This window comes from Oncorhynchus gorbuscha, unplaced genomic scaffold (assembly GCF_021184085.1).
Source record: "Oncorhynchus gorbuscha isolate QuinsamMale2020 ecotype Even-year unplaced genomic scaffold, OgorEven_v1.0 Un_scaffold_1411, whole genome shotgun sequence".
Lineage (NCBI taxonomy): Eukaryota > Metazoa > Chordata > Actinopteri > Salmoniformes > Salmonidae > Oncorhynchus > Oncorhynchus gorbuscha.
In genome coordinates, this window is record NW_025746196.1 from 52,501 (window position 1) to 75,082 (window position 22,582).

The 22,582-nt window shown below is 41.8% G+C and overlaps 1 protein-coding gene and 1 long non-coding RNA gene across 2 annotated transcripts in view; both read left to right on the top strand.

Annotated features, from left to right (window-relative positions):
• Positions 1 to 16,946, top strand: part of LOC124022753 (maternal embryonic leucine zipper kinase-like) — a 36,163-nt gene extending 19,217 nt beyond the window's left edge. The window contains exons 14-18 of the mRNA XM_046337442.1: positions 2,028 to 2,133; positions 6,963 to 7,125; positions 13,339 to 13,442; positions 15,577 to 15,664; positions 16,622 to 16,946. Of these exons, the coding sequence (XP_046193398.1) occupies positions 2,028 to 2,133; positions 6,963 to 7,125; positions 13,339 to 13,442; positions 15,577 to 15,664; positions 16,622 to 16,711 (551 nt within the window). The 3' untranslated portion in view covers positions 16,712 to 16,946. The remainder of the gene's footprint in view (positions 1 to 2,027; positions 2,134 to 6,962; positions 7,126 to 13,338; positions 13,443 to 15,576; positions 15,665 to 16,621) is intronic.
• Positions 16,947 to 17,135: 189 nt separating this feature from the next.
• Positions 17,136 to 17,621, top strand: LOC124022749. Its single transcript, XR_006836619.1, has 2 exons — positions 17,136 to 17,322; positions 17,377 to 17,621. It is a non-coding gene; the product is annotated as an uncharacterized LOC124022749 (long non-coding RNA).
• The last annotated feature ends 4,961 nt before the right edge of the window (positions 17,622 to 22,582 follow it).

The window sequence follows — 22,582 nt, forward strand, 5'->3', positions numbered from 1 at the left end:
TAGAGATAGGTATAGATATATAGATAGGTATATAGATATATAGATAGAGATAGGTGTAGGTATATAGATAGATAGAGATAGGTATATAGATAGAGATAGATATAGATATATAGATAGAGATAGGTGTAGGTATATAGATATATAGATAGAGATAGGTGTAGGTATATAGATATATAGCTAGATAGAGATAGAGATAGGTGTAGGTATATAGATATATAGCTAGATATAGATAGAGATAGGTATAGATATATAGATAGGTATATAGATATATAGATATATAGATAGAGATAGGTGTAGGTATATAGATATATAGCTAGATATAGATAGAGATAGGTGTAGGTATATAGATAGATATAGAGAGAGATAGATATAGAGATGGATAGATAGATATAGGTATAGATAGAGATAGATAGAGATAGGTGTAGGTATATAGATAGAGATAGATAGAGATAGGTGTAGGTATATAGATAGATATAGATAGAGATAGGTGTAGGTATATAGATAGAGATAGGTGTAGGTATATAGATAGATATAGATAGAGATAGGTGTAGGTATATAGATAGATATAGATAGAGATAGGTGTAGGTATATAGATAGATATAGATAGAGATAGGTGTAGGTATATAGATAGATATAGATATATAGATAGAGATAGGTGTAGGTATATAGATAGATATAGATATATAGATAGAGATAGGTGTAGGTATATAGATATATAGCTAGATATAGATAGATAGAGATAGGTGTAGGTATATAGATAGATATAGATATATAGATAGAGATAGGTGTAGGTATATAGATAGATATAGATATATAGATAGAGATAGGTGTAGGTATATAGATATATAGCTAGATATAGATAGAGATAGGTGTAGGTATATAGATATATAGCTAGATATAGATAGAGATAGGTGTAGGTATATAGATAGATGGAGATAGGTGTAGGTATATAGATATATAGCTAGATATAGATAGAGATAGGTGTAGGTATATAGATAGAGATAGGTATAGGTATATAGATATATAGATATATAGATAGAGATAGGTGTAGGTATATAGATATATAGCTAGATATAGATAGAGATAGGTGTAGGTATATAGATATATAGATATATAGATAGAGATAGGTGTAGGTATATAGATAGATATATAGCTAGATAGAGATAGGAGTAGGTATATAGATAGATATAGAGAGAGATAGGAGTAGGTATATAGATAGAGATAGGTATAGATATATAGATAGGTAGATAGATATAGATAGAGATAGGTGTAGGTATATAGATAGATATAGAGAGAGATAGGAGTAGGTATATAGATAGAGATAGGTATAGATATATAGATAGGTATATAGATATATAGATATATAGATATATAGATAGAGATAGGTGTAGGTATATAGATAGATATAGATAGAGATAGGTGTAGGTATATAGATATATAGATAGATATAGATAGAGATAGGTGTAGGTATATAGATAGATATAGAGAGAGATAGATATAGAGATGGATAGATAGAGATAGGTATATAGATAGAGATAGGTATATAGATAGAGATAGGTGTAGGTATATAGATAGATAGAGATAGGTGTAGATATATAGATATAGATATATAGATAGCGATAGATAGATATATAGATAGAGATAGGTGTAGGTATATAGATATCTATGACCAGTTTTTCACTAATAATATTGATGTCACACACACACTCTCTCTGTGTAATTTATAACCCACCTCTCCCCTCCTGCTACAGCTGACAGCTCTGTCCAGACTAACACACCAGGGACCCTGTGTGTGTGTGTGTGTGTCCCTGGGCGTGTACTGTGACAGGTGTTGCTGTCTCTTTCCCTGCTCTCTGTCCCATGTGGTGTGTACTGACATGTGTTACACACTTTTCCCGTGTGTGTGTGTGTGTGTGTGTGTGTGTGTGTGTGTGTGTGTGTGTGTGTGTGTGTGTGTGTGTGTGTGTGTGTGTGTGTGTGTGTGTGTGTGTGTGTGTGTGTGTGTGTGTGTGTGTGTGTTGTTGCAGGAGGAGGCAGTACTTGTAAGGACCCGTCGAGGAAGAGACCGAGGGAGAGAGTGGAAGGAAAGGAGGAAGAAGAGATGGAGATACTGGCCTTCAGCCCAGAGAGAAGGTATGCTGGCCTTCAGCCCAGAGAGAAGGTATGATGGAGATGCTGGCCTTCAGCCCAGAGAGACGGTATGATGGAGATGCTGGCCTTCAGCCCAGAGAAAAGGTATGATGGAGATGCTGGCCTTCAGCCCAGAGAGAAGGTATGATGGAGATACTGGCCTTCAGCCCAGAGAGAAGGTATGCTGGCCTTCAGCCCAGGGAGATGGTATGATGGAGATGCTGGCCTTCAGCCCAGAGAGAAGGTATGATGGAGATACTGGCCTTCAGCCCAGAGAGAAGGTATGATGGAGATACTGGCCTTCAGCCCAGAGAGAAGGTATGATGGAGATACTGGCCTTCAGCCCAGAGAGACGGTATGATGGAGATGCTGGCCTTCAGCCCAGAGAGAAGGTATGATGGAGATGCTGGCCTTCAGCCCAGAGAGACGGTATGATGGAGATGCTGGCCTTCAGCCCAGAGAGAAGGTATGATGGAGATACTGGCCTTCAGCCCAGAGAGACGGTATGATGGAGATGCTGGCCTTCAGCCCAGAGAGAAGGTATGATGAAGATGCTGGCCTTCAGCCCAGAGAGAAGGTATGATGAAGATGCTGGCCTTCAGCCCAGAGAGAAGGTATGATGAAGATGCTGTCCTTCAGCCCAGAGAGAAGGTATGATGGAGATGCTGGCCTTCAGCCCAGAGAGAAGGTATGATGGAGATGCTGGCCTTCAGCCCAGAGAGAAGGTATGATGGAGATGCTGGCCTTCAGCCCAGAGAGAAGGTATGATGGAGATACTGGCCTTCAGCCCAGAGAGAGGTATGATGGAGATGATGGCCTTCAGCCCAGAGAGAAGGTATGATGGAGATGCTGGTCTTCAGCCCAGAGAGAAGGTATGATGGAGATACTGGTCTTCAGCTCAGAGAGAAGGTAGAAGGAGATACTGGTCTTCAGCCCAGAGAGAAGGTAGAAGGAGATGCTGGTCTTCAGCCCAGAGAGAAGGAGAGCTGACCTTCAGCCCAGAGAGAAGGTATGATGGAGGAAGGAGATGCTGGCCTTCAGCCCAGAGAGAAGGAGATACTGGCCTTCAGCCCAGAGAGAAGGTAGAAGGAGAGCTGGTCTTCAACCCAGAGAGAAGCTAGAAGGAGATACTGGCCTTCAGCCCAGAGAGAAGGAGATACTGGACTTCAGCCCAGAGAGAAGGAGATACTGGACTTCAGCCCAGAGAGAAGGAGATATTGACCTTCAGCCCAGAGAGAAGGTATGATGGAGGAAGGAGAGCTGTCCTTCAGCCCAGAGAGAAGGTAGGAGATACTGGCCTTCAGCCCAGAGAGAAGGAGATACTGGCCTTCAGCCCAGAGAGAAGGAGATACTGGCCTTCAGCCCAGAGAGAAGGAGGTATTGGCCTTCAGCCCAGAGAGAAGGAGATATTGGCCTTCAGCCCAGAGAGAAGGTATGATGGAGGAAGGAGAGCTGGCCTTCAGCCCAGAGAGAAGGTAGAAGGAGATGCTGGCCTTCAGCCCAGAGAGAAGGAGATGCTGGCCTTCAGCCCAGAGAGAAGGAGATGCTGGCCTTCAGCCCAGAGAGAAGGAGATGCTGGCCTTCAGCCCAGAGAGAAGGAGATACTGGCCTTCAGCCCAGAGAGAAGGAGATACTGGCCTTCAGCCCAGAGAGAAGGAGATGCTGTCCTTCAGCTCAGAGAGAAGAGAGATACTGGCCTTCAGCCCAGAGAAGGAGATGCTGGCCTTCAGCCCAGAGAGAAGGATATACTGGCCTTCAGCCCAGAGAGAAGGAGATGCTGGCCTTCAGCCCAGAGAGAAGGAGATACTGGCCTTCAGCCCAGAGAGAGGATATGCTGGCCTTCAGCCCAGAGAGAAGGAGATGCTGGCCTTCAGCCCAGAGAGAAGGAGGTATTGGCCTTCAGCCCAGAGAGAAGGAGACATTGGCCTTCAGCCCAGAGAGAAGGAGATACTGGCCTTCAGCCCAGAGAGAAGGAGATACTGGCCTTCAGCCCAGAGAGAAGGAGATGCTGGCCTTCAGCCCAGAGAGAAGGAGATGCTGGCCTTCAGCCCAGAGAGAAGGAGATACTGGCCTTCAGCCCAGAGAGGAGATGCTGGCCTTCAGCCCAGAGAGAAGGAGATACTGGCCTTCAGCCCAGAGAGAAGGAGATACTGGCCTTCAGCCCAGAGAGAAGGAGATACTGGCCTTCAGCCCAGAGAGAAGGAGATACTGGCCTTCAGCCCAGAGAGAAGGAGATACTGGCCTTCAGCCCAGAGAGAAGGAGATACTGGCCTTCAGCCCAGAGAGAAGGAGATACTGGCCTTCAGCCCAGAGAGAAGGAGATACTGGCCTTCAGCCCAGAGAGAAGGAGATGCTGTCCTTCAGCTCAGAGAGAAGAGAGGAGATACTGGCCTTCAGCCCAGTGAGAAGGAGATGCTGGCCTTCAGCCCAGAGAGAAGGATATACTGGCCTTCAGCCCAGAGAGAAGGAGATGCTGGTCTTCAGCCCAGAGAGAAGGAGACACTGGCCTTCAGCCCAGAGAGAAGGATATACTGGCCTTCAGCCCAGAGAGAAGGGGAGATGCTGGCCTTCAGCCCAGAGAGAAGGAGGTATTGGCCTTCAGCCCAGAGAGAAGGAGACATTGGCCTTCAGCCCAGAGAGAAGGAGGTATTGGCCTTCAGCCCAGAGAGAAGGAGATACTGGCCTTCAGCCCAGAGAGAAGGAGATACTGGCCTTCAGCCCAGAGAGAAGGAGATGCTGGTCTTCAGCCCAGAGAGAAGGAGACACTGGCCTTCAGCCCAGAGAGAAGGATATACTGGCCTTCAGCCCAGAGAGAAGGAGATGCTGGCCTTCAGCCCAGAGAGAAGGAGGTATTGGCCTTCAGCCCAGAGAGAAGGAGACATTGGCCTTCAGCCCAGAGAGAAGGAGATACTGGCCTTCAGCCCAGAGAGAAGGAGATACTGGCCTTCAGCCCAGAGAGAAGGAGATGCTGGCCTTCAGCCCAGAGAGAAGGAGATGCTGGCCTTCAGCCCAGAGAGAAGGAGATACTGGCCTTCAGCCCAGAGAGAAGGAGATGCTGGCCTTCAGCCCAGAGAGAAGGAGATACTGGCCTTCAGCCCAGAGAGAAGGAGATACTGGCCTTCAGCCCAGAGAGAAGGAGATACTGGCCTTCAGCCCAGAGAGAAGGAGATACTGGCCTTCAGCCCAGAGAGAAGGAGATACTGACCTTCAGCCCAGAGAGAAGGAGATACTGGCCTTCAGCCCAGAGAGAAGGAGATACTGGCCTTCAGCCCAGAGAGAAGGAGATACTGGCCTTCAGCCCAGAGAGAAGGAGATACTGGCCTTCAGCCCAGAGAGAAGGAGATACTGGCCTTCAGCCCAGAGAGAAGGAGATGCTGTCCTTCAGCTCAGAGAGAAGAGAGGAGATACTGGCCTTCAGCCCAGTGAGAAGGAGATGCTGGCCTTCAGCCCAGAGAGAAGGATATACTGGCCTTCAGCCCAGAGAGAAGGAGATGCTGGTCTTCAGCCCAGAGAGAAGGAGACACTGGCCTTCAGCCCAGAGAGAAGGATATACTGGCCTTCAGCCCAGAGAGAAGGAGATGCTGGCCTTCAGCCCAGAGAGAAGGAGGTATTGGCCTTCAGCCCAGAGAGAAGGAGACATTGGCCTTCAGCCCAGAGAGAAGGAGATACTGGCCTTCAGCCCAGAGAGAAGGAGATACTGGCCTTCAGCCCAGAGAGAAGGAGATGCTGGTCTTCAGCCCAGAGAGAAGGAGACATTGGCCTTCAGCCCAGAGAGAATGAGATATTGACCTTCAGCCCAGAGAGAAGGTATGATGGAGGAAGGAGAGCTGTCCTTCAGCCCAGAGAGAAGGTAGGAGATACTGGCCTTCAGCCCAGAGAGAAGGAGATACTGGCCTTCAGCCCAGAGAGAAGTAGGTATTGGCCTTCAGCCCAGAGAGAAGGAGATATTGGCCTTCAGCCCAGAGAGAAGGTATGATGGAGGAAGGAGAGCTGGCCTTCAGCCCAGAGAGAAGGTAGAAGGAGATGCTGGCCTTCAGCCCAGAGAGAAGGAGATACTGGTCTTCAGCCCAGAGAGAAGGAGATGCTGGCCTTCAGCCCAGAGAGAAGGAGACATTGGCCTTCAGCCCAGAGAGAAGGAGACACTGGCCTTCAGCCCAGAGAGAAGGAGATGCTGGCCTTCAGCCCAGAGAGAAGGAGATACTGGCCTTCAGCCCAGAGAGAAGGAGACATTGGCCTTCAGCCCAGAGAGAAGGAGACATTGGCCTTCAGCCCAGAGAGAAGGAGATGCTGGCCTTCAGCCCAGAGAGAAGGAGATGCTGGTCTTCAGCCCAGAGAGAAGGAGACACTGACCTTCAGCCCAGAGAGAAGGATATACTGGCCTTCAGCCCAGAGAGAAGGAGATGCTGGCCTTCAGCCCAGAGAGAAGGAGATGCTGGCCTTCAGCCCAGAGAGAAGGAGATGCTGGCCTTCAGCCCAGAGAGAAGGAGACATTGGCCTTCAGCCCAGAAGGTTACTGATGATGACTTGATGAAGATGGACAACACAAAGTATCCATTCTATCCCGAGGTTCTTTCTGTGGTAGAGTCAGAAGTCAGGGTTAACCGAGCAGTGTGTTAGGAATTAGAGAGGCTTGACAGGTGATGTTTTCGGGAGGACGCTTGACTCTCGAACTTCGACCTCTCCCGAGTCCGTTGGGGGGAGTTGCAGCGATCAGACAAGATCGTAACATCCCAATTGGATATCAGGAAGTTGGGTGAGAATGTTTTTTTTTTTTAAACCCACTGATCTTGAGATCATTGTCCCCTCCCTCTTTCCGTCCGTCTGTCTCTTAGGTCCCGGTCGTTAGACCTGGCGGGGGCGTCTCGGGGGGACAGCAGCCAGAAGAGAAGAGGGGGGAAGGTTTTCGGCAGTCTGGAGAGAGGCCTGGATAAAGTCATCACCTTGCTCACACCCAGCAAGAGACGAGGGCTGCGGGACAGACCACGCAGGATCAAGGTACCTATATATAGACACCCCCTACAGGGTCAGGATCAAGATATATATAGATACCCCCCAGGATCAAGATATATATATATATAGACACCCCCTACAGGATCAAGATATATATATATATACCCCCTACAGGATCAAGGTACCTATATATATCATATATAGACACCCCCTACAGGATCAAGATAGATATATATAGACACCCCCTACAGGATCAAGATATATATATATATAGACACCCCCTACAGGATCAAGATATATATAGATACACCCCTACAGGATCAAGGTGTATATATATATAAGATATATAGACACCCCCTACAGGATCAAGATATATATATATATAGACACCCCCTACAGGATCAAGATATATATAGACACCCCTACAGGATCAAGATATATATATATATAGACACCCCCTACAGGATCAAGGTATATATATGTAGACACCCCCTACAGGATCAAGGTATATATATATATAGACACCCCCTACAGGATCAAGGTATATATATATATATAGACACCCCCTACAGGATCAAGATATATATATATATATAGACACCCCCTACAGGATCAAGATATATATATATATAGACACCCCTACAGGATCAAGATATATATATATATAGACACCCCCTACAGGATCAAGGTACATATATATAGACACCCCCTATAGGATACAGGTACCTATATATAGACACCCCCTACAGGATCAAGGTGTATATATATATATAGACACCCCCTATATCAAGGTATATATATATAGACACCCCCTACAGGATCAAGGTATATATATATATATATACAGGATCATATATATATAGACAGTACAGGATCAAGGTACCTATATATAGACACCCCTACAGGATAAAGGTACATATATATAGACACCCCCTATAGGATCAAGGTATATATATATAGACACCCCCTACAGGATCAAGGTATATATATATATATAGACACCCCCTACAGGATCAAGGTATATATATATATAGACACCCCCTACAGGATCAAGGTATATATATATATAGACACCCCTACAGGATCAAGGTACATATATATATATAGACACCTCCCTACAGGATCAAGGTATATATATATATAGACACCCCCTACAGGATCAAGGTATATATATATATATAGACCCATGACAGTGTCAAGGTACCTATATATAGACACCCCCTACAGGATCAAGCTATATATAGACACCCCTACAGGATCAAGGTGTATATATATATAGACACCCCCTACAGGATCAAGGTGTATATATATATAGACACCCCCTACAGGATCAAGGTATATATATATATATAGACACCCCCTACAGGATCAAGGTATATATATATATATAGACACCCCCTACAGGATCAAGATATATATATATATAGACACCCCCTACAGGATCAAGGTGTATATATATATAGACACCCCCTACAGGATCAAGATATATATATATATAGACACCCCCTACAGGATCAAGGTATATATATATATAGACACCCCCTACAGGATCAAGATATATATATATATAGACACCCCTACAGGATCAAGGTATATATATATATATAGACACCCCCTATAGGATCAAGGTATATATATATAGACACCCCCTACAGGATCAAGATATATATATATATAGACACCCCCTACAGGATCAAGGTATATATATATATATATAGACACCCCCTACAGGATCAAGATATATATATATATAGACACCCCCTACAGGATCAAGATATATATATATATAGATACCCCTACAGGATCAAGGTATATATATATCTATATAGACACCCCTACAGGATCAAGGTTTATATATATATATAGACACCCCCTACAGGATCAAGGTATATATATATATATAGACACCCCCTACAGGATCAAGGTATATATATATATAGACACCCCCTACAGGATCAAGATATATATATATATAGACACCCCCTACAGGATCAAGGTATATATATACATATATATAGACACCCCCTACAGGATCAAGGTATATATATAGACACCCCTACAGGATCAAGGTATATATATATATAGACACCCCCTACAGGATCAAGGTATATATATATATATATATAGACACCCCCTACAGGATCAAGATATATATATATATAGACACCCCCTACAGGATCAAGGTATATATATATATATATATATAGACACCCCCTACAGGATCAAGGTATATATATATATAGACACCCCTACAGGATCAAGGTATATATATATATATAGACACCCCCTACAGGATCAAGGTATATATATATATAGACACCCCCTACAGGATCTAGGTATATATATATAGACACCCCCTACAGGATCAAGGTATATATATATAGACACCCCCTACAGGATCAAGGTATATATATATAGACACCCCCTATAGGATCTAGGTATATATATATAGACACCCCCTACAGGATCAAGGTGTATATATACATATATATAGACACCCCCTACAGGATCAAGGTGTATATATATATAGACACCCCCTACAGGATCAAGGTATATATATATAGACACCCCCTACAGGATCAAGGTATATATATATAGACACCCCCTACAGGATCAAGGTGTATATATATATAGACACCCCCTACAGGATCTAGGTATATATATATATAGACACCCCCTACAGGATCAAGGTATATATATATAGACACCCCCTACAGGATCAAGGTATATATATATAGACACCCCCTACAGGATCAAGGTATATATATATAGACACCCCACCCCCTACAGGATCAAGGTGTATATATATATAGACACCCCCTACAGGATCAAGGTGACATATATATAGACACCCCCTACAGGATCAAGGTGTATATATATATAGACACCCCCTACAGGATCTAGGTATATATATATAGACACCCCCTACAGGATCAGGTATATATATATATAGATACCCCTACAGGATCTAGGTATATATACATATATATATATATAGACACCCCCTACAGGATCTAGGTATATATATATATATATATATATATATATATAGACACCCCCTACAGGATCTAGGTATATATATATATATATAGACACCCCCTACAGGATCAAGGTAAAATATATAGACACCCCCTACAGGATCTAGATATATATATATATATATATATATATAGACACCCCCTACAGGATCTAGGTATATATATATATATAGACACCCCTCTACAGGATCAAGGTAAAATATATAGACACCCCCCTACAGGATCAAGGTATATTTGTAAGTCGCTCTGGATAAGAGCGTCTGCTAAATGACTTAAATGTAAATGTAATGTATATATATATATATAGACACCCCTACAGGATAAGGTATATATATATATAGACACCCCCTACAGGATCAAGGTTTATATATATATATATAGACACCCCCTATAGGATCAAGGTAAAATATATAGACACCCCTACAGGATCAAGGTATATATATATATAGACACCCCCTATAGGATCAAGGTAAAATATATAGACACCCCCTATAGGATCAAGGTAAAATATATAGACACCCCCTACAGGATCAAGCTATATATATATATATATAGACACCCCCTACAGTATCAAGGTATATATATATATATAGACACCCCCTACAGGATCAAGGTATATATATATATAGGATACAGGTAGACACCCCCTACAGGATCAAGGTATATATATATATATAGACACCCCCTACAGGATCAAGGTATATATATATATAGACACCCCCTACAGGATCAAGGTACATATATATAGACACCCCCTATAGGATACAGGTACCTATATATAGACACCCCCTACAGGATCAAGATATATATATATATATAGACACCCCTATATATATATATATATATATATATATATATATATATAGACAGTGGATAAGGTACCTATATATAGACACCCCCTACAGGATAAAGGTACATATATATAGACACCCCCTATAGGATCAAGGTATATATATAGACACCCCTATATATAGACTACAGGATCAAGGTATATATATATATATATAGACACCCCCTACAGGATCAAGGTACCTATATATAGACACCCCCTACAGGATCAAGGTATATATATATATATATATAGACACCCCCTACAGGATCAAGGTACATATATATATATAGACATAGACACCCCCTACAGGATCAAGGTATATATATATATAGACACCCCCTACAGGATCAAGGTATATATATATATATATATATGACAGTATCAAGGTACCTATATATAGACACCCCCTACAGGATCAAGGTATATATATATATAGACACCCCTACAGGATCAAGGTATATATATATATAGACACCCCCTACAGGATCAAGGTATATATATATATAGACACCCCCTACAGGATCAAGGTATATATATATATAGACACCCCCTACAGGATCAAGGTATATATATATATAGACACCCCCTACAGGATCAAGGTATATATATATATATATAGACACCCCCTACAGGATCAAGGTATATATATATATAGACACCCCCTACAGGATCAAGGTATATATATATATAGACACCCCCTACAGGATCAAGGTATATATATATATAGACACCCCCTATAGGATACAGGTACATATATATATAGACACCCCCTATAGGATACAGGTCATATAGACACCCCTATAGGATACAGGTTCCTATATATAGACACCCCCTACAGGATCAAGGTATATATATATATAGACACCTCCCTACAGGATCAAGGTATATATATATATATAGACACCCCCTACAGGATCAAGGTATATATATATATATCAAGGTATATATATATAGACAGTGTCAAGGTACCTATATATAGACACCCCCTACAGGATCAAGGTATATATATATATAGACACCCCCTACAGGATCAAGGTATATATATATATAGACACCCCCTACAGGATCAAGGTATATATATATATATATATATATATATAGACACCCCTACAGGATCAAGGTATATATATATATATATAGACACCCCCTATAGGATCAAGGTACATATATATAGACACCCCCTACAGGATACAGGTACCTATATATAGACACCCCCTATAGGATACAGGTACCTATATATAGACACCCCCTATAGGATCAAGGTACATATATATATAGACACCCCCTATAGGATACAGGTACCTATATATAGACACCCCCTACAGGATCAAGATATATATATATATATAGACACCCCTACAGGATACAGGTACCTATATATAGACACCCCTACAGGATCAAGGTATATATATATATAGACACCCCCTACAGGATCAAGATATATATATATATATAGACACCCCCTACAGGATCAAGGTACATATATATAGACACCCCCTACAGGATACAGGTACCTATATATAGACACCCCCTACAGGATACAGGTACCTATATATAGACACCCCCTACAGGGTCAAGATATATATATATATATAGACACCCCCTACAGGATCAAGGTATATATATATATATAGACACCCCCTATAGGATACAGGTACCTATATATAGACACCCCCTACAGGATCAAGATATATATATATATAGACACCCCCTATAGGATCAAGATATATATATATAGACACCCCTATAGGATACAGGTACATATATATAGACACCCCCTATAGGATACAGGTACCTATATATAGACACCCCCTACAGGATCAAGATATATATATATATAGACACCCCCTATAGGATACAGGTACCTATATATAGACACCCCCTATAGGATACAGGTACCTATATATAGACACCCCCTACAGGATCAAGATATATATATATATAGACACCCCCTACAGGATCAAGATATATATATATAGACACCCCCTATAGGATACAGGTACCTATATATAGACACCCCCTATAGGATACAGGTACCTATATATAGACACCCCCTACAGGGTCAAGATATATATATATATATAGACACCCCCTACAGGGTCAAGATATATATATATATATAGACACCCCCTATAGGATACAGGTACCTATATATAGACACCCCCTATAGGATACAGGTACCTATATATAGACACCCCCTACAGGGTCAATATATATATATATATATAGACACCCCCTATAGGATACAGGTACCTATATATAGACACCCCCTACAGGGTCAAGATATATATATATATATAGACACCCCCTATAGGATCAAGGAACAATCACTCAGTCTTACATTAAACTCCTCTCCCTCTCCCCTCCTCTCCCTCTCCCTCTCCTCAGGCCCAGTATAATGTAACGTTGACCAGTCAGACCAACCCAGACCAGGTGTTGAACCAGATCCTCTCCATTCTACCGGAGAAACACGTCGACTTCGCACAGAAAGGGTGAGGCCCCGCACACAATTTTTAGGCACTGATCTGAGACAGTGGAGAAGGAATGCCAGCCAGGCCCCTCCCTCAGGAAGCCAGGCCCCTCCCTCAGGAAGCCAGGCCCCTCCCTCAGGAAGCCAGGCCCCTCCCTCAGGAAGCCAGGCCCCTCTCTTCTTTCTCTCCCTCCATCTTTCTCTCCCTCCTCATCTTCTCAGTCTCTCCATCTTTCTCTCCCTCCTCATCTTCTCAGTCTCTCCATCTTTCTCTCCCTCCTCATCTTCTCAGTCTCTCCATCTTTCTCTCCCTCCTCATCTTCTCAGTCTCTCCATCTTTCTCGCCCAGCTTTTCTCCTGTCTCTCCATCTTTCTCCCTAATCTCCATCTTTCTCCCTCATCTTCTCAGTCTCTCCATCTTTCTCCCTCATCTTCTCAGTCTCTCCATCTTTCTCCCTCATCTCCTCAGTCTCTCCATCTTTCTCCCTCATCTCCTCAGTCTCTCCATCTTTCTCCCTCATCTCCTCAGTCTCTCCATCTTTCTCCCTCATCTCCTCAGTCTCTCCATCTTTCTCCCTCATCTCCTCAGTCTCTCCATCTTTCTCCCTCATCTCCTCAGTCTCTCCATCTTTCTCCCTCATCTTCTCAGTCTCTCCATCTTTCTCCCTCATCTTCTCAGTCTCTCCATCTTTCTCCCTCATCTTCAGTCTCTCCATCTTTCTCCCTCATCTTCAGTCACTCCATCTTTCTCCCCCTCATCTTCTCAGTCTCTCCATCTTTCTCCCCCTCATCTTCTCAGTCTCTCCATCTTTCTCCCCCAGCTTTTCTCCTCAGTCTCTCCATCTTTCTCCCTCAAGAATGTTCCCGGTAAACAGACTGTCCTCTCCTCCCCATCTACAGACTACAGATAGAGGGATGTTCCCAGTAACCAGACTGTCCTCTCCTCCCCAGCTACAGACTACAGATAGAGGGATGTTCCCAGTAAACAGACTACAGATAGAGGGATGTTCCCAGTAACCAGACTGTCCTCTCCTCCCAGCTACAGACTACAGATAGAGGGATGTTCCCAGTAAACAGACTACAGATAGAGGGATGTTCCCAGTAAACAGACTACAGATAGAGGGATGTTCCCAGTAACCAGACTGTCCTCTCCTCCCCAGCTACAGACTACAGATAGAGGGATGTTCCCAGTAAACAGACTACAGATAGAGGGATGTTCCCAGTAACCAGACTGTCCTCTCCTCCCCAGCTACAGACTACAGATAGAGGGATGTTCCCAGTAAACAGACTACAGATAGGGGATGTTCCCAGTAAACAGACTACAGATGTTCCCAGTAACCAGACTGTCCTCTCCTCCCCAGCTACAGACTACAGATAGAGGGATGTTCCCAGTAACCAGACTACAGATAGAGGGATGTTCCCAGTAAACAGACTACAGATAGAGGGATGTTCCCAGTAAACAGACTACAGATAGAGGAATGTTCCCAGTAAACAGACTGTCCTCTCCTCCCAGCTACAGACTACAGATAGAGGGATGTTCCCAGTAACCAGACTGTCCTCTCCTCCCCAGCTACAGACTACAGATAGAGGATGTTCCCAGTAAACAGACTACAGATAGAGGGATGTTCCCAGTAAACAGACTGTCCTCTCCTCCCAGCTACAGACTACAGATAGAGGGATGTTCCCAGTAAACAGACTACAGATAGAGGGATGTTCCCAGTAAACAGACTACAGATAGAGGATGTTCCCAGTAAACAGACTACAGATAGAGGGATGTTCCCAGTAACCAGACTGTCCTCTCCTCCCCAGCTACAGACTACAGATAGAGGGATGTTCCCAGTAAACAGACTACAGATAGAGGGATGTTCCCAGTAACCAGACTGTCCTCTCCTCCCCAGCTACAGACTACAGATAGAGGGATGTTCCCAGTAAACAGACTACAGATAGAGGGATGTTCCCAGTAAACAGACTACAGATAGAGGGATGTTCCCAGTAAACAGACTACAGATAGAGGGATGTTCCCAGTAAACAGACTACAGATAGAGGGATGTTAAACAGACTGTCAGTAAACAGACTACAGATAGAGGGATGTTCCCAGTAAACAGACTACAGATAGAGGGATGTTCCCAGTAAACAGACTGTCCTCTCCTCCCCAGCTATACTCTGAAGTGTCGCACCCAGTCAGACTTTGGGAAGGTGACCATGGCGTTTGAGCTGGAGGTGTGTCTGCTGCACAGACCTGAGGTACATATTGATTACTACTGATCGGGTTATTGATTACTACTGATCGGGTTATTGATGGTTACTGAGGTACATATTGATTACTACTGATCGGGTTATTGATTTACTGGGGTACTATTGATTACGATCGGTTATTGATGGTTACTGGGGTACATATTGATTACTACTGATCGGGTTATTGATGGTTACTGGGGTACATATTGATTACTACTGATCGGGTTATTGATGGTTACTGAGGTACATATTGATTACTACTGATCGGGTTATTGATGGTTACTGAGGTACATATTGATTACTACTGATCGGGTTATTGATGGTTACTGAGGTACATATTGATTACTACTGATCGGGTTATTGATGGTTAGTGACCAGCCTCTTGCTGCCACAGTGGGCCACCCTATTGATTAGTGATGTGTGTTGTAGGTTATTGATTACTGACACCCAGTAGGGATCACGTTATTGATTACTGACACCCAGTAGGGATCACGTTATTGATTACTGACACCCAGTAGGGATCACGTTATTGATTACTGACACCCAGTAGGGATCACGTTATTGATTACTGACACCCAGTAGGGATCACGTTATTGATTACTGACACCCAGTAGGGATCACATTATTGATTACTGACACCCAGTAGGGATCACGTTATTGATTACTGACACCCAGTAGGGATCACGTTATTGATTACTGACACCCAGTAGGGATCACGTTATTGATTACTGACACCCAGTAGGATCACGTTATTGATTACTGACACCCAGTAGGGATCACGTTATTGATTACTGACACCCAGTAGGGATCACGTTATTGATTACTGACACCCAGTAGGGATCACGTTATTGATTACTGACACCCAGTAGGGATCACGTTATTGATGGATGATGCTGTGTGTTGTAGGTGGTGTGTGTGAGGAGATGTATTGATCACGTTATTGATTACTGACGCTGTGTGTTGTAGGTGGTGTGTGTGAGGAGACAGCGGCTGAAGGGAGACTCCTGGGTTTACAAACACCTGGTGGAGGACATTCTCTCTACGTCCAGCATCTAGACGTCACTACTTCCTGTCAATGATGTCACATCCTGTCCACGTTCCAGCACCTAAAGCCAGTGTCTTAACTAATTCCATGTAGGGCAGAGTGTCTGCAGGTTCACTCCCCCCCACCTGGTTGTCTAGGGCCTCCCCTCACCTGGTTGTCTAGGACCTCCCCCTCACCTGGTTGTCTAGGACCTCCCCCTCACCTGGTTGTCTAGGACCTCCCCCTCACCTGGTTGTCTAGGACCTCCCCTCACCTGGTTGTCTAGGACCTCCCCCTCACCTGGTTGTCTAGGACCTCCCCCTCACCTGGTTGTCTAGGACCTCCCCCTCACCTGGTTGTCTAGGACCTCCCCCTCACCTGGTTGTCTAGGACCTCCCCCCCTCACCTGGTTGTCTAGGACCTCCCCTCCCTCGTTGTCTCGGACCTCCCTCACCTGGTTGTCTCGGACCTCCCCTCACCTGGTTGTCTAGGACCTCCTCCTCGTTGTCTCGGACCTCCCCTCACCTGGTTGCAGGAAGGAGTTTTTGTAAGTCGCTCTGGATAAGAGCGTCTGCTAAATGTAAATGTGTCGCGTTTTATTCCCTCCTCCCCCACTGATTCAGTAGCAGGAAGGAGTTTTGAGGTGTTGCATTTTATTCCCTTCCCCACTGATTCAGTAGCAGGAAGGAGTTTTGAGGTGTTACGATATCATAGAGCCTTTTAGCGTCACAGAATACCAGTTTACTGATAGCATTAATACAACGTTTGTTAGTTTGTACATATACCAGTAACAGGATCCATATTTACTTGTTTCTCCATCATGTCTTTTACGTTTGTAGGAGAGGTTGTTGTTTTAACTCTATTTTTTTGTCAGATGATCTGTCTGTGTGTAAGATTTATTGTTAATAATTGTAAAGGATCAAAATAAATGGAGTTTGTAGAGAGTTTGTGTTGATGTTGACTTTTCCCAGAGAAACCAGATAGATAGATACTAGATAGGACTTGCTGGGTAGATATATGGGACTCACTGTGTAGATATATATTAAACACTAAACCCCTCCTGGAGGTTCCAGCTCTGGACTAGATGGGACTCACATACAGATTATGTGTATGTTATTAAACTAGATGGGACTCACTGTGTAGAAATATATTAAACTAGATGGGACTCACTGTGTAGATATATTAAACTAGATAGGACTCACTGGGTAGATATATATTAAACTAGATGGGACTCACTGTGTAGATATATATTAAACTAGATGGGACTCACTGTGTAGATATATATTAAACTAGATGGGACTCACTGTGTAGATATATATTAAACTAGATAGGACTCACTGGGTAGATATATATTAAACTAGATGGGACTCACTGTGTAGATATATATTACACTAAACCCCTCCTGGAGGTTCCAGCTCTGAAATGGACCATACAGATTATAGATATTTATTAAACTAGATGGGACTCACTGTGTAGAAATATATTAAACTAGATGGGACTCACTGTGTAGAAATATATTAAACTAGATGGGACTCACTGTGTAGATATATATATAACACTAGATGGGACTCACTGTGTAAAACATTAAACTAGATGGGACTCACTGTGTAGATATATATTAAACTAGATGGGACTCACTGTGTAGATATATATTAAACTAGATGGGACTCACTGTGTAGATATATATTAAACTAGATGGGACTCACTGTGTAGATATATATTAAACTAGATGGGACTCACTGTGTAGATATATATTAAACTAGATGTGATAGATATATATTAAACTAGATGGGACTCACTGTGTAGATATATATTAAACTAGATGGGACTCACTGGGTAGATATATATTAAACTAGATGGGACTCACTGGGTAGATATATATTAAACTAGATGGGACTCACTGGGTAGATATATATTAAACTAGATGGGACTCACTGGGTAGATATATATTAAACTAGATGGGACTCACTGTGTAATATATTAAACTAGATGGGACTCACTGTGTAGATATATATTAAACTAGATGGGACTCACTGTGTAAAACATTAAACTAGATGGGACTCACTGTATATATTACACTAGATGGGACTCACTGTGTAGATATATATAATAATAATAATAATATATAGATGGGACTCATTTAGCAGATGGGACTCACTGTGTAGATATCCAAACTAGATGGGACTCACTGTGTACAGTCATGTGTGCATACATTCTACGTATGGGTGGTCCTCACTGTGTAGATATATATTAAACTAGATGGGACTCCTGTGTACTATTAAACTAAATGGGACTCACTGGCTAGATTACACTGGGTAGATATATATTAAACTAGATGGGACTCACTGGGTAGATATATATTAAACTAGATGGGACTACAACTGAGCTACAGAAGGACATATGACACTAGATGGTACTCACTGTGTAGATATATATTTCACTAGATGGGTCTCACTGTGTAGATATATAAACTAGATGGGACTTACTGTGTAGATATATATAAACTAGATGGGACTCACTGTGTAGATATATATTACACTAGATAGGACTCACTGGGTAGATATATTACACTAGATGGGCCTCACTGGGTAGATATATATTACACTAGATGGGACTCACTGTGTAGATATATATTAAACTAGATGGGACTCACTGTGTAGATATATATTACACTAGATGGGACTCACTGTGCAAATATATATTAAACTAAATGGGACTCACTGGGTAGATATATATTACACTAGATGGGACTCACTGTGTAGATATATATTAAACTAGATGGGACTCACTGTATAGATATATATTAAACTAGATGGGACTCACTGTGTAGATATATATTACACTAGATGGGACTCACTGTGCAGATATATATTAAACTAAATGGGACTCACTGGGTAGATATATATTAAACTAGATGGGACTCACTGTGTAGATATATATTACACTAGATGGGACTCACTGTGTAGATATATATTAAACTAGATGGGACTCACTGTGTAGATATATATTAAACTAGATGGGACTCACTGTGTAGAAATATATTACACTAGATGGGACTCACTGGGTAGATATATATTACACTAGATGGGACTCACTGTGTAGAAATATATTACACTAGATGGGACTCACTGTGTAGATATATATTACACTAGATGGGACTCACTGTGTAGATATATATTACACTAGATGGGTCTCACTGTGTAAAACATTAAACTAGATGGGACTCACTGTGTAGATATATATTAAACTAGATGGGACTCACTGTGTAAAACATTAAACTAGATGGGACTCACTGTGTAAAACATTAACTGTGTAGATATATATACACTAGATGGTACTAGATGGGTCTCACTGTGTAAAACATTAAACTAGATGGGACTCACTGTAGATATATATTAAACTAGATGGGACTCACTGTGTAGATATATATTAAACTAGATGGGACTCACTGTGTAGATATATATTAAACTAGATGGGACTCACTGTGTAGATATATATTAAACTAGATGGGACTCACTGTGTAGATATATATTAAACTAGATGGGACTCACTGTGTAGATATATATTAAACTAGATGGGACTCACTGTGTAGATATATATTAAACTAGATGGGACTCACTGGGTAGATATATATTAAACTAGATGGGACTCACTCACTGATGGGACTCAGATATATATTAAACTAGATGGGACTCACTGTGTAGATATATATTAAACTAGATGGGACTCACTGTGTAGATATATATTAAACTAGATGGGACTCACTGTGTAGATATATATTAAACTAGATGGGTCTCACTGTGTAAAACATTAAACTAGATGGGACTCACTGTGTAGATATATATTACACTAGATGGTACTCACTGTGTAGATATATATAATAATAATAATAATATATGCCATTTAGCAGACGCTTTTATCCAAAGCGACTTACAGTCATGTGTGCATACATTCTACGTATGGGTGGTCCCGGGAATCGAACCCACTACCCTGGCGTTACAAGCGCCATGCTCTACCAACTGAGCTACAGAAGGACATATGACACTAGATGGTACTCACTGTGTAGATATATATTTCACTAGATGGGTCTCACTGTGTAGATATATATAACACTAGATGGGACTTACTGTGTAGATATATATTACACTAGATGGGACTCACTGTGTAGATATATATTACACTAGATAGGACTCACTGGGTAGATATATTACACTAGATGGGCCTCACTGGGTAGATATATATTACACTAGATGGGACTCACTGTGTAGATATATATTAAACTAGATGGGACTCACTGTGTAGATATATATTACACTAGATGGGACTCACTGTGCAGATATATATTAAACTAAATGGGACTCACTGGGTAGATATATATTACACTAGATGGGACTCACTGTGTAGATATATATTAAACTAGATGGGACTCACTGTATAGATATATCACTGTGTAGATAAACTAGATGGGACTCACTGTGTAGATATATATTAAACTAAATGGGACACTCACTAGATATATATTACACTAGATGGGACTCACTGTGCAGATATATATTAAACTAAATGGGACTCACTGTGTAGATATATATTAAACTAGATGGGACTCACTGTGTAGATATATATTACACTAGATGGGACTCACTGTGTAGATATATATTAAACTAGATGGGACTCACTGTGTAGCAATATATTACTCTAGATGGGACTCACTGTGTAGAAATATATTCCACTAGATGGGACTCACTGGGTAGAAATATATTCCACTAGATGGGACTCACTGTGTAGAAATATATTCCACTAGATGGGACTCACCGTGTAGATATATATTACACTAGATGGGTCTCACTATGTAGATATATATTACACTAGATGGGTCTCACTGTGTAAAACATTAAACTAGATGGGACTCACTGTGTAGATATATATTACACTAGATGGGTCTCACTGTGTAAAACATTAAACTAGATGGGACTCACTGTGTAAAACATTAACCTAGATGGGTCTCACTGTGTAAAACATTAAACTAGATGGGACTCACTGTAGATATATATTAAACTAGATGGGACTCACTGTGTAGATATATATTAAACTAGATGGGACTCACTGTGTAGATATATATTAAACTAGATGGGACTCACTGTGTAAAACATTAACCTAGATGGGATTCACTGTGTAAAACATTAACCTAGATGGGTCTCACTGTGTAGATATATATTAAACTAGATGGGACTCACTAGGTTAAATAATTAAATAATGGTTAAACACAAATAACACATCATGAAGATGAACTTAATAATAATCTTTATAGCCCAAAGGCTCTATAATGAGGATGGCTATAGTGTCATGTATTCACTAGGACCCTAAAGGCTCTATAATGAGGATGGCTATAGTGTAATGTATTCACTAGGAACCTAAAGGCCATGTAATGTATTCACTAGGAACCTAAAGGCCATGTAATGTATTCACTAGGAACCTAAAGGCTCTATAATGAGGATGGCTATAGTGTCATGTGTTCAATAGGAACCTAAAGGCTCTATAATGAGGATGGCTATAGTATAATGTATTCAATAGGAACCTAAAGGCTCTATAATGAGGATGGCTATAGTGTAATGTATTCTCTAGGACCCTAAAGGCTCTATAATGAGGATGGCTATAGTGTAATGTATTCAATAGGAACCTAAAGGCTCTATAACAGTGGTCACCAAACTACGGCCCGCGGGCCGGATACGGCCCGTCAGCACATTTGGCCCGGCCCTCTGAACAATACCAGAGACGCTATCGAATTTTTTTCCTATTTGGCCTCCAGAAAAAAAATCCTAGGCCCGGCCCTGTCAAAGAGAGAACGGAATAATGGCGAAAAGGTTAGGTAAGAGAAAAATTGATTCAGAATGCAGGGTATTTAA